The sequence below is a fragment of the Nymphalis io genome, chromosome 25, assembly GCF_905147045.1.
Source record: "Nymphalis io chromosome 25, ilAglIoxx1.1, whole genome shotgun sequence".
NCBI lineage: Eukaryota > Metazoa > Arthropoda > Insecta > Lepidoptera > Nymphalidae > Nymphalis > Nymphalis io.
In genome coordinates this window covers 3120230-3133436 of record NC_065912.1, presented here as the reverse complement: position 1 = coordinate 3133436, position 13207 = coordinate 3120230, and the positions used below count along the sequence as shown (strand labels likewise).

Sequence of the window (13207 nt, the reverse complement as noted above, 5' to 3'; positions counted from 1 at the left end):
ATTTGCTCTAAAGCTTAAATAAATATAATTGTATTTACTCAGACTAACGAATAGCGGAATTACTACGAACAATATTAATCACTGATTTGGTCATAACAACTCCAGTCTTCCGTAAACATATTCCTTATTTATAGTAAACGTATAAAAAATATATTTCTTCGACGTGTGTGTGTTTACATTTCGATACAGCGACACGTGCTATTTAATTTACAAATGAAATATTTTTATGAGATCATTACATTTAGAGAATTTAAAAACTATTCTAAGAACACGTATTTATTTAAATTGTGTGTATGTGTGTTTCGTGGCCTTATTTAATCATTTCCACTCAAACATTGGTATAATTTACACTTCACACTTTTGAACTTCAGCTCTATCTTAAAAACATTATGATAATTTTAATATAACATTTATCACAGAATGTAAAACATAAAGTATATAATTCTACAAAAAGCTATTCCATTATTCTTTTTTTAATAAGTTAAGCGGTCACATAGACTGGCGAAGTAAGAAATATTAATCATTCCTTACGACGCCAATGCACCAACCCTGGGAACTAAGATATTATTTTCCTTGTACCTGTAGTTACACTGGATTACTAACCCTTTCCACTGGAATCCAGAATACTAAGTTAATCTATTTGGCGGTATAATACGTGTTCAATGGGCGGTGTCTATCCATTTCATGCCTAATTATAAAGGCTTAAACTTTTCAATACCTAACTAATTTTTTATGAGAAAAATAAAAATTATTGTTATTCGGTATATATAATGTAATGATGAAAAATGGGTTTAAACGTGAGAAAATAAAGAGAATACAAAATCAGTGGCTCCTTCCTGGAAGGGTTTTGATTATATTAAATCCTGCATTTTACAATCGCTATTTAATTACTTATATAAAAAAATATATGACTCCTAACTAATATTTTAATTGCGTAAGTTTATTTACATACATATGGCACTTATACCTAAAACACGCGGGGCGCAGCTGCAAGAGGAAACTATTTCATATAAATATATAATTATTTGTTTAGTTGATACCAATTAAAAAATATTTTAAAATAATAATGGTGTAGTTTTTCCCGGGTTCGTCGTTCAGTGACTCGACAATTTGAATGCTTTTTTTCCTTTTATTTTATTTATTCATGTAGCATACATACATCCTTAACTTTGTACTGAAGTGACAGAGAACGAAGACTATAAATAAAATAGGATATTGTACTTTTAATTACTAGAAAAGGGTTTTTTCTAAGTACAATCTACATTTCGGTCCAATAGTATCTTGAAGTTTCTAAAGTACGCTCTGCACGTGTTGAATAAAGCATATTTTAATAATTTATCCGTGATAATTCTAAAATTTGTTTTGCGTTCGGTACAAACGTTTAGTCTATCTCAGAAATACCGTTAAGATAAAACTTAATCCGTAACAGCCGTTATAAATCACCTGTTATCAGCTTATCGTGTCGAGAAGAGATTTCACCTAGCGACGGTTTGTAGCTTTCCCTGTAGCAATTTATTGTTTTGTTTTTTTTTTTATATTAATAAATAAATATGTCGTGTGTCATGGTTACGGTTTTTATTTAACATTATTACAAACTATTATTCTATACTTTGAGATTAAATAAATTGTAAAAATAATACCAGTAAATTAAATTCTGAATGGTATTAATAATAAGATACTCAATATTTATTATTTTTTCTATTAATAATAATTTAGTTCTTAAAGGTGATAGCTATCTGAAGTAGCTATAAGAATTGATATTTCATCAATTCTTATAGCTACTTCAGGGCTAGTATTTACTTTCTGATATATTAAGAAATAACTAGAAACTTTTTAAATGATTTTAGTTTAAAAAAAAAAGAGTTAATTCTTTCAGCTTCGTAGTCGTGCACTCAAAATGGTCGTGGCTGCTTGCGAGATATAGGAAAAGATATACGATGTCTGTTGTTATCGGTGCTTTCACGGGATGCTTTACCATTTTGGCGATTAATTAACAATAAATCATTAAAACAAATTAGAAATAAGTCTAATAAGTTATAGAAATAAAAAACCTTTTATTTTTTTATATATATACTCGATAGTAGTTTGCTAGAAATCAAATGGGTCGTTTAAATACATGTATTATGTATTATGGTACTAATTTATACACAATAGAAAACTAAACATATTATTTATATACTTTATTACTAGGCGCGTGCTCATGCCGGGACGCGTGACAGTATTTAACAAGCGTGCCGTGTGCTGTGTAGTAACTGATGTATGTATGTACATCACGCACAATATCTGTAAAACATAAACAAAATATCAATGTTATATATATAAATATGTGTATAGTCGGCAATTACGAGTGAATCCAATGATGTGATTACTAACCATTACTAAGAATAATTTCTTCATACGCTGGAAATATGTAAGTATATAAAAGGATGTTAGTAGGTATATCTGTTTAAGATTCATAAACTACGAAACCGTTTGACCGATCTCTATGAAGGTTGGCACGTATGTGTTTTTATTAGAGTTTTTAATCTGTACTTTTTAATTATAATATTAATATTATAATTGCGAAAGTAACTCCTTCTGTCTATTACACTTTTACTGCTAAACACTGACCCGATTTTGATGAAGTCGCAGGTTCAACTAGTTTAATACAAAATGATATAAGTAAGTAAAACAAGTTCGTTCATTACAATTTATAAAAAATACACACACACACACACACACACACACACACACACACACACACACACACACACACACACACTCACACACACAAACACAACAAACTACAATAATATTCACCTCATAATTCTTACAAATCATATAAAATGAATATGCATGTATATGATGTATATGGTTAACAAGTTTAGTACAGTCTAGGATATATAACTGTGTGACTTAACTATTCAAACTTACATCTAATTTCATCTGAGATAGCGTATAAATAGGACTGTATTCGGGTTAGCTTTGACACGGCCCACGGTTTCCTGTCGGTTTCATACGACGCCATCGTTTCACAACTTGAACCACCTTGCAACTTCTGAATTCCTGGTACTTGACTAATTGCATAGTTCTTGATACGAGATAAGTTGATTAATTAAGAGAAATGTTTTTAAAGATTTTATTTTATTTAAGAGTATTTTTTTCTTTTTTTTTATGAGTGAATGAACTTTTAACTTAATAAAATCTGTTTGTTGTTATATGTTTTATTCTAGAGGAAATTAATATAATATATTATATATATAATATATCATATAATAATGATAATACTGTCTTCCGAAAGACACAGTCATGATACTGAATGTTAAGCAAAGATGAATAGTTAATAAATGTATATTAGTTCAAGTCAAGTAAGAAATATGTTCAATTAACTCCTCAACTAGTTTCGCAATGATCGTTATTCAATTAAACCGTGTTATCGTCTGTGAGAGTGAAAAATATCTTTAAACGATACGCAAAAACTTGCTATAAATAACCCATTAAGTGGGCCACTTCATAATTGTACCGAAAAGCGACGCGTGTGGCATTGCACTTTATACGTATGTCGAAACATCAAATAAACGTAACGATGCGTTATTAAATTGAATGATTAATAAATATAAACATGATAGTAAGGAATTTTAATTAAATGAATAAAAAAGAAACTATCAATCTATGCTAAATATCTATCAAACGCAAGCAGCAGCATAAAAAGCAGCAATGAGTGCTGCAACATGGTAAAATAATTAACTTGGTTTTAGAGTTTTATGCATTCCCGCTTAGGTACCTCCTACTCATCACATATACTACCGACAATCAGCAATAATTAGTATTGTTGTATTCTGGTTAAAATGAGCCAGCAACTACAGGCACAACGGACATAACATCTTAGTTCTCCAAATCAATCAATCAATCAACAGCCAATCGTTGTCCACTGCTGAACATAGGCCTCTCCCAAGGTGCGCCAAAGCTCCCTGTCCTCCGCCTTCCGCATCCAGTTGGTGCCCGCCACCTTCTTAAGGTCGTCGGTCCACCTGGCTGGAGGGCGCCCTACGCTGCGCTTGCCGATTCGCGGTCTCCACTCTAGGACTCGTCTGTTCTCCAAGTCTCGTTGTTCTCCAAGTTAGTGTCAAATTGCCGATGTAAGGAATGTAAGGTTAATATTACTTACAGCGCCAATGTCTATGGTTACCATTTACCATCAGGTGGTTTATTTTTTAGTACTTAAGAAGAGAGGAAATCTTAGCTTAGTAGTGAGACATTTACAAGCTGTTGTTACTATGCAAAGTTATTTACTACTGGTGGTAGAGCTTTGTGCAAGCTCGTCTGGGTAGGTACCACCCACTTATCAGATATTCTACCGCAAAACAGCAGTACTACTGGTGGTAGAGCTTTGTGCAAGCTCGTCTGGGTAGGTACCACCCACTCATCAGATATTCTACCGCAAAACAGCAGTACTACTGGTGGTAGAGCTTTGTGCAAGCTCGTCTGGGTAGGTACCACCCACTCATCAGATATTCTACCGCAAAACAGCAGTACTTGGTATTGTTGTGTTCCGGTTTGAAGGGTGAGTGAGCCAGTGTAATTACAGACACAAGGGACATAACATCTTAGTTCCCAAGGTTGGTGGCGCATTGGTGATGAACGCGATGGTTAACATTTCTTACAATGCCAATGTCTAAGGGCGTTTGGTGACCACTTACCATCAGGTGGCCCATATGATCGTCCGCCTTCCTATTCTATAAAAAAAAAAAATTACTATTTTGAGAGCAACAAAAAGTCCAATTTCCTGTCGCTCTAGTCCTCTAAAAAATACATAGCTATTACGAATTATGTATTTATCGTTTGGTTTCGTTTCTCTCATAAACATATGTGTTGTTTTAACAACTTTACTTTATATATATACTTATATTTGATTTAGTTTTTATAAAAGAAATTGAATATAAATAGCCTAAAACAAAACAGTTGAGTACATTTCGGTTTTCTGTTTGTCAACCGATTTTTTTTTTGTTTGGAAGCTATTGTTGAGAATTAGGTTTTTATCAAATATAAAAATAGAAATAAGATTTGGTAAAAAAATCGTTCGAAATATTTAAATTCATATTTTATTTTATATATGTGAACATTATGTTCGTAACACTTTTAAAGGCGAAACAGTATTAAAATCGATTTTCGACATCTGGGCGAACTCTAGAACAAGTTCAATACGTTTGTCGCCAAATTGTCCGAAATGTTCGCCACATGTACATTTGTACTTGTATCATTCAATGAGCGGGAATGCTGATGAGTTAAATTAAGCCGCAATTGTTAGGTCATCGATCCGCATCTAGGCAATAGATGTAAGCTTACTTTACAAACGAGTTTATTAATTTATTTAGTAAATTTTATTCAGAGCTCAATCAAATTATTTAACACTATTTTTCGTCCGCGGCTTCGCTCGCGTGATGGGGGTGTCAGGTTTTATGTGTAAAAAGTAGCTTGATATCCATTGAAGCTTACTTACGAAATTTTATCAACACCGGTTCAGTGGTTTAGCCGTGAAAGCGTAACAGATAGACAGAGTTACTATTTATACCTTTACCAAGACTAAATTATTTTAGTTATTTTTTTTTAACTTCGTATGAAATAAATGCACTAATCTAGCCCCATTTATCCTAACAAGAGAGACCTAGTCAACTATTCAGGACATACGTACGCGCGTTCTGTTTGATGATGAGGAAACTACTTGTTATCCTAATGAAATTCTTCTACGTACTATTTTGCTGAATTTACTAACGAATTCATCAAAATATTATGATGTTTTATGAAGCTGTCTACTATGCGACAACATTTTGTTTATATAGATGGGAGACTAAGATCAGGCTTTGTCTTTTATAATAAATGAATTTTAAATAATAATTTACTCGCTGGTACGACTTTGTACGACTCCGTCTGGGTAGGGCCTACTCATTACATATTCTACCGCAAAACAACAATACTTAGTATTGTTGTGTTCCGGTTTAAAGGACGACTGAACCAGTATCTACAGGCACATGGGATATTACATCTTAGTTTCCAAGGTTGGTGGCCCATTGGCGATGTAGTTAATATTTTTTACATCGCCAATGTTTATGGACGTTGGTGACCACAAACCACGTGTAACAAGGAGCGAACACGAACTTGTAACAGTGATATAACTTGGCTGTTTGTATATTAATTATAATAAATAATAATAAAATAATACAAACTAACCGTACGTATACGTACTACCGTAACGAACTATTGGTTTAACGAGCCGGTTGGCGTGGTTGGTAGATACTTGCCTTTCACGCCGAAGGTTATGGGTTCGATTCCCACCCAGGACAGACATTCGTGTGCATGAACATGTTTGTTTGTCTTGAGTCTGGGTGTAATTATCTATATAAGTATGTATTTACAAAAGAAAATTAGTATATGTAGTATATCAGTTGTCAGGTTTCCATAGCACAAGCTCAGTCATCAGATGTGAAAGTGTGTGAAACATGTTCCAGGATATTATTATTATAAATACAGTTATGTACAACAAATGTGTCATATATAAATAACATTTAGCTTTGTTATGGAAATCCCAGGCATGATTTCATAAAATACAGAGGAAATATCATTTTATTCCTTGCTCAATTTCAACGCGATCTTTACCATATTAATTTTATTTATATTATGTAAAGTTAAATATTAAATTTTCAGTAAAAATAAAAAAACAATCATTCTTTTTTTAAATTTACAAAGACAAGAGTTAAAAAAAATTGTTATTATGCATTTTATTGCGTAACGAAAAGTATTTATATCGCAATTAATATGCCATGTTACTTAAAGAATAAATTATAATGAATAGCCATACAAATATGTTTTAATTTATTACATTTATTAGTAAATGCTAGTTTTATTTATTAATCAAACATTATTATAAAGCGCATTTCCTGTATCGTTTTCCTGTCGCTTGTTTGTTGAATTGTGTTGCCATTATCATAAATTGTACCTAATGAACTGGGATTTCAATTCCGTTTAATTTTTATGCGGTTATGCGTGGTAGATATACGTTAATATTGTTAACTAATAAAATATCACCAAGGCTAACTTCATACAATCCCTTACTCGTAGGTTAACAAGCATATATATATAAATATATATTAGCAAACTGTAATAGTAAAAATTCCAATTGTTTTTTATTAAAATGAAAGAAGCGTCAGAAAAAATGTTAATTATAGATAAAGCTAACCTTAATGTTTTGCTAAATATAAAATACCAGTTTGCCTGTGTAGTTACCGGCACTATAAAGTACCAGTCCGGTATCAGAGTACAATATGATAAAAAACCTCACAGTATTTATGTATGATATTACTACTTTAAAGGTGGTACAATACGACAATGCGGCACCATGGGAAAATGCCCTTAATGTTTCAGTAATATATTCGATATTTTATTTATAAACTCATAACACTTGAATAATAACTCATCCGGCCGTCGCCTTAGAGAGGTTTTGACAGTAGCTCCGGATCTTACTTGGCGCAAAGGTTGCCTATTGCCGTACAGCGTGAAAACGCGGCCTGTGTTGTGGGCTGTTTTGCGTCGAGTGGGGATCGGAGGGGACTTCTTTAAATTTGATTTAAAAAAAGAAAAAAAAAGATCATTAATCAAATTATTAATAAAAGATTGTTGAATACACCGCATTACTTGATGAAACATTATATATATGGTTAAGATAGCTTGCTTGGTATTATTCTTTGATTTTCATGCAGGATAGATTATAATATAATTTGTATTTAATGAATATATAAAGCTTTGGCTGCTATTGATCTTAGGATCTCAATTACGATTTAAATAAATATTTTTTTGAAATCACGCACGCACAGCGGTGAAGCCGTATTTACTTGGTTGAAGACGCGCGTGAAAGCTAGCTTATTGATTATTTATTAATTATTATATATATTCTCATTATTTCGTATATATATTTTGTCTATAATGCTTATAGTCATTGTAAAGTATATATATTAACATATCAATTGTATTGTTTCAGGAAGTCCCGCCCCAGAGTTCAGTAGACATAGAGTCGTCCAGCCGGTGATCCACCATGCGAGAACGAAGAGAGAGATCACATCAACTATACATACGGTATATATATATAATATATGTATTATATATATGTCGAGATTACCAATGATAAAATAAGAACGCTTCCTGGCTATATCTTTATCATATTGAAAATTGTAAACAATAACAAAAAAAACAGCTGTTTCTTTCGCCGGTTCTTCTCATCGGTCCGTTATGTTATTTACTTTTTCGTATAACAGTAAACAGTTATGTTAACAGTAATATTGCCTGTTAATGTCCCACTGCTGGGCTAAGGCCTCCTCTCCCTTTAGAGGAGAAGGTTTGGAGCTTATTCCACCACGCTGCTCCAATGCGGGTTGGTATAATACACATGGGGCAGAATTTCAATGAAATTAGACACATGCAGGTTTCCTCACGATGTTTTCCTTCACCGTTAAGCACGAGATGAATTATAAACACAAATTAAGCACATGAAAATTCAGTGGTGCTTGCCCGGGTTTGAACCCACGATCATCGGTTAGGATTCACGCGTTCTTACCACTGGGCCATCTCGGCTTTTTTTATATACTTATTTATATTTTGACTATCACTAAGTAAATGTATTGCTTCTAAATTGTATAAATGAATTTAAATAGAAAGATTCCGGGAACTGAGATTTATATGTAGCTAATTTCTATTTTATTTGGTAATCCATTAGCTTAAATACATACTCATAAACAAAACCAAAACATTATTATACAATTAGTTTGTTTTATAGCTCAATTAATATTTCACGCTTAAGGTTATCGTAAAGTAACATACATTTATCACTGTCATACATATTTACCAATAATAATAATATGATATAAAAAAAATGTACAAAACACAACTGTATAAGGATTAGTTAAACAACGCCGTGTCTTTTTTTTAAAAAAGTCAAATCAATGGTGACAGAAAGAGATAAAACATTTTTTAAGTAAACATCCGTATTAACTTAAAAATAACATGATTTAAAAATAGAACAATAAATGTTAAATATAACTAACAATGATTTAAATCTTAGTATTAATAGATATAATGTAATATATAATTACATTTTTAATATTTAAATAGAATGGGAGGAAACATTCAAACAGTTAAAGAATGACAAGGTAATTGATGCTAGCTATCAACAAAGTGAAATATTTATTCGCAATTAAGGTGCAAACACAACTAATGAAGCTATAGACCTTGAATATTTTGTAGTTTTAAGGTTATTTCGCTATCGTTTTTATTCAGTAACGAAACAAAGCAAGCGATGCGTTTTACACTGTACATATAGAAATGAAAACATTAAGGCGCATCAAAGTGCAAACTTCGATATAATGCACCATGCAACAGGTATGTGGAGAATTGTAAAAACGATGCGACTTTACATAACTCTATCGTATCTTTATATTGCTTCGTATAATATATTAATTAATTATAATAACAGTGTAATTAGAGACACAAGGGACATAAAATCTTAGTTCCCAAGGTTGGTGGCGCATTGGATATACAAGCGATCGTTGACATTTCTTACAATGCCAATGTCTAAGGGCGTTGGTGACCACTTACCATCAGGTGGCGTATATGCTCGTCCGCCTTCCTATTCTATAAAAAAAATAATTACTGAATTTCTTGTCGGTTTTTTTTCAATAGAGTTTAAATTCTAAACATGTGTTAGTTTTGTTAGCTTTACTTTTAATTATGAAAAGAAAAATTCGAATTAATCAAATATATTTTGAGATTTTATGAACATAAATTAGTATTTGTATTGTGAAGGAATTAATAATATATTGATAGGTTTTATATTATTAGGAATGCCGAATTGTGAAATGGCTGAATGAGTCAGTGGTGCCAAGTTTGTAAGAACAGCTGCGCTATTGTCCTGGTTTTCCTTAGTCAAATATTTCTGACAAAGCCAGTAAAGGAATTAATAAAAGAAAGTAAAAAAACACACGAAGAACACAATGGGTGCTTCATTTCGTACCAGCCCTTTAAAGGAACAATGATATTTTTTACAAATGCGTTTGTATGTAAAGTCGAAAAACGTATGAGCGTATTTTCGAAATGAGTAAATTGAATCATAATTTTGTATCAATATTCGAATATATATATATATATATATATATATATATATATATATATATATATGTATGTATATCTTAGTTACTTACTTTATATTTCTTAGTAATATTACTATATACTTAATATTACTGTCTTAACCATGACTAAAAATGTAACTTAAAACAAAAGACTCCGTGAATTGCACAAAATAAACCAATTATTCATTAGCATTTTAAAAGATAATAATAGTCCAATAGAAACACCAAGTCGAATATAAAATACACCAATCAAGCGCTTTTATAGAGTTCACGCAACGTCAATAATCTTACCAGGTTTCCAAAAATGGTCCTGATCAACCAGTCGTGTCGGTTGAGCGCATCTAACAGCATAACTGATAACATTCCAATAACATACGAAGGAATTCTAACTTAGTTATTTTAGAGCCTTTATGGATCTGTAGTTAGAACTCGTGAATCTTAACCGAAGACTGCGGATTCAAACCTAAGCACAACTAAGGTTTCATGTGCTTAGTTTGTGTTTATAATTCACTTCGTGCTTCACGGTTAAATTTGAAATTAAAATTGAAAAATCTACATGTTTCGGATGTAATTCTGCCACATGTGTAGTCTTTGGAACAGTTTGGTAGAATAAGCTCTAAACCTTCTGCTCAACGGGACATTTTCATGCGATGTTACTTTACTTTTAGATACTTATTTATATCATATAATGTATGACGATGTACACGATGGTTTCTTTTCCAAGATGTACTTTCATCTATAAATTGAATAATCGTATAATTAAACTATGGCATACCAACCTCTGATTTTTTATTTTGTTTATCTAAATATAAATTTGATGTTGGAAATCTCCATAAATACGTAAGCAACAGATAGTATTCATGAGTTCTTATATGTAATAGTGTCTAAAGGAAACGAAAATAAGGCAATTGATGTAATAACAAGCTTTGTCGACGTTACGCGTAACATTCGCGTTATTACACGCGTAATTATCGTCAGCGAGTCTAGTGAGACAGTTTCCTATTATTTGCGATTATGACAAAGGAATATGTTTTGTAAGTGCTATTCCGCTATGAGCATTCGAATTAAAAAACTAATTTTAAACGCGAAATTTTGTGGATTTGTAATAGAGATAGTTTAACGCACAGGTTATCTAACACCTCTTCCCCTCATACGCGGATTTGGGAATTATATGTCTCGTTTATTATCTTCTTGGAAATCCGCTAAGATCGAAAACTATGCTTTTCAGTTAAATTAAAATCATGCAAGACATGATAAAGTGCGACTGTACGGACAGACAAAATCCATAATGTTCGTTGTATATGATAACTTTTTATAATACATACGTTTTTTTTATATATATATATAGGATAGGAATACGGACGAGCATATGGGTCACCTGATGGTAAGTGGTCACCAACGCCCATAGACATTGGCATTGTAAGAAATGTTAACTACCGCTTACATCACCAATGCGCCACCAACCTTGGGAACTAAGATGTTTTGTCCCTTGTGCCTGTAATTACACTGGCTCACTCACCCTTCAAACCGGAACACAACAATACCAAGTACTGCTGTTTTGCGGTAGAATATCTGATGAAATATTATATACGTCATACATATATTACTTATAAATGTATAACGTTATCGGGCTATAGTGTTCAATATTTTTAATCAATTGTACACGAGGAACCAGTAACGGTGTTTTAGTAAGAACGTCATAAACTATGATTGTACTCTACTAATTACAGGAAGGTATGCATCAACCAGAGGTGACGATGACGATAAACATTGATGGGGTGGAACATATCCTGGATCTCCGGCTGAACCACGATCTAGTAGCTGGTGACCACATAATCAGCTATCAGAAAGATGGAAAGACGGTGCTGCATAAACCTAAGAAAGAAGTAAGTACACTAAAGCCCAAATTAATCAACTACCAGATTTTTTAACAATTCGTCAAGCAAGTCGTCTTTTTTACAAGTTATTTGTTGATTAGTAACTGTAACGATATTGACAAATAATGTTTTCTTGTGAATGATTCCAGGAACTTGACATATGCCAGTATTCTGGCACGGTTAGAGGCAAGAAGGGCTCTTGGGCAGCGGTGTCTACCTGTCACGGTGTTAGAGGTGTGATACACGATGGAAAACAAATGAGATATATTGAACCACAAGGTAAACGAATATTATATACGTACTGGGTTTTACACTCAGGTTACAGGTTTTACAATGGTATACACTCACGTGCCTTTGAAAGCACGTAAAGCCTTTCGTTAGTGACGGATTGCCGTGCCATCGGATTATGAGAATGAAGGCATAGAGAGTGTACCTATGTTTGCGCACACTTACTTCCTCATATATCTTTCGCAGTTAGCTAACTTCTCTTGAGATTGGCTTCCGTGGCCAAAACCGGTTAGGTGGACATCAACATCATCTGATTTGATTTGACATCTTTGGCTTATAGGGATTTGTGCAGATTTGTCTTAGTGGGTTCACGCCATTCATCAATTATTATTAAGTGAAATTACAATCACAAAGGATATAACACTTAGGTGCCATCGTTGGCATTGACGGCTTGAGAAGTGGTTTATATATCTTGCAGTAACAATATCTGATTTTTTAACATGAACACATCAAGTGGCATTACTCGTCTTCAACAACTAAAAAAATATTATTTAAAAGGTTTCATAAAGAATTACAAATTTGCTTCCAGGAAATGAAATAGATTCACAGCACTACATCTACGATCACTCTGACCTTGAGACCAATTTCCATTGCGGGTACAGTGGGGGCGTCACAAATAATACGAAATACGATCCGGAACTGATGAGGGAATACCAAAACGAGAAAAGCAAAGTAAACAGCAGAATACATCGGGTAAGTGTACAAAAAAAAGTGGGTTAAAATATTAATTGGTCAAAGTTGAAGTTCTATTTTCAACAATTACTGTCATAAAGTTCGAATTAATTCATTATCCTTAATCAAATTAAAGGAGTTTTGATAGTTTTAACGAAATAGTTATTAAGCACTTCTAAGGAATTTCCCAAAGTTTAGTTATATTCAACGGATGGTGGT

At 32.6% G+C, this 13207-nt stretch overlaps 1 protein-coding gene across 2 annotated transcripts in view; it reads left to right on the top strand.

The window, feature by feature from the left end:
* LOC126778076 (uncharacterized) overlaps positions 1-13207 on the top strand; it is a 74370-nt gene that overhangs the window by 44860 nt on the left and 16303 nt on the right. The window contains exons 2-5 of one of the 2 annotated variants that reach the window (XM_050501434.1): positions 8012-8106; positions 11882-12037; positions 12178-12307; positions 12846-13009. In XM_050501434.1, coding sequence (XP_050357391.1) covers positions 8012-8106; positions 11882-12037; positions 12178-12307; positions 12846-13009 — 545 coding nt within the window. The remainder of the gene's footprint in view (positions 1-8011; positions 8107-11881; positions 12038-12177; positions 12308-12845; positions 13010-13207) is intronic. The other variant, XM_050501435.1, reaches the window with a different exon arrangement.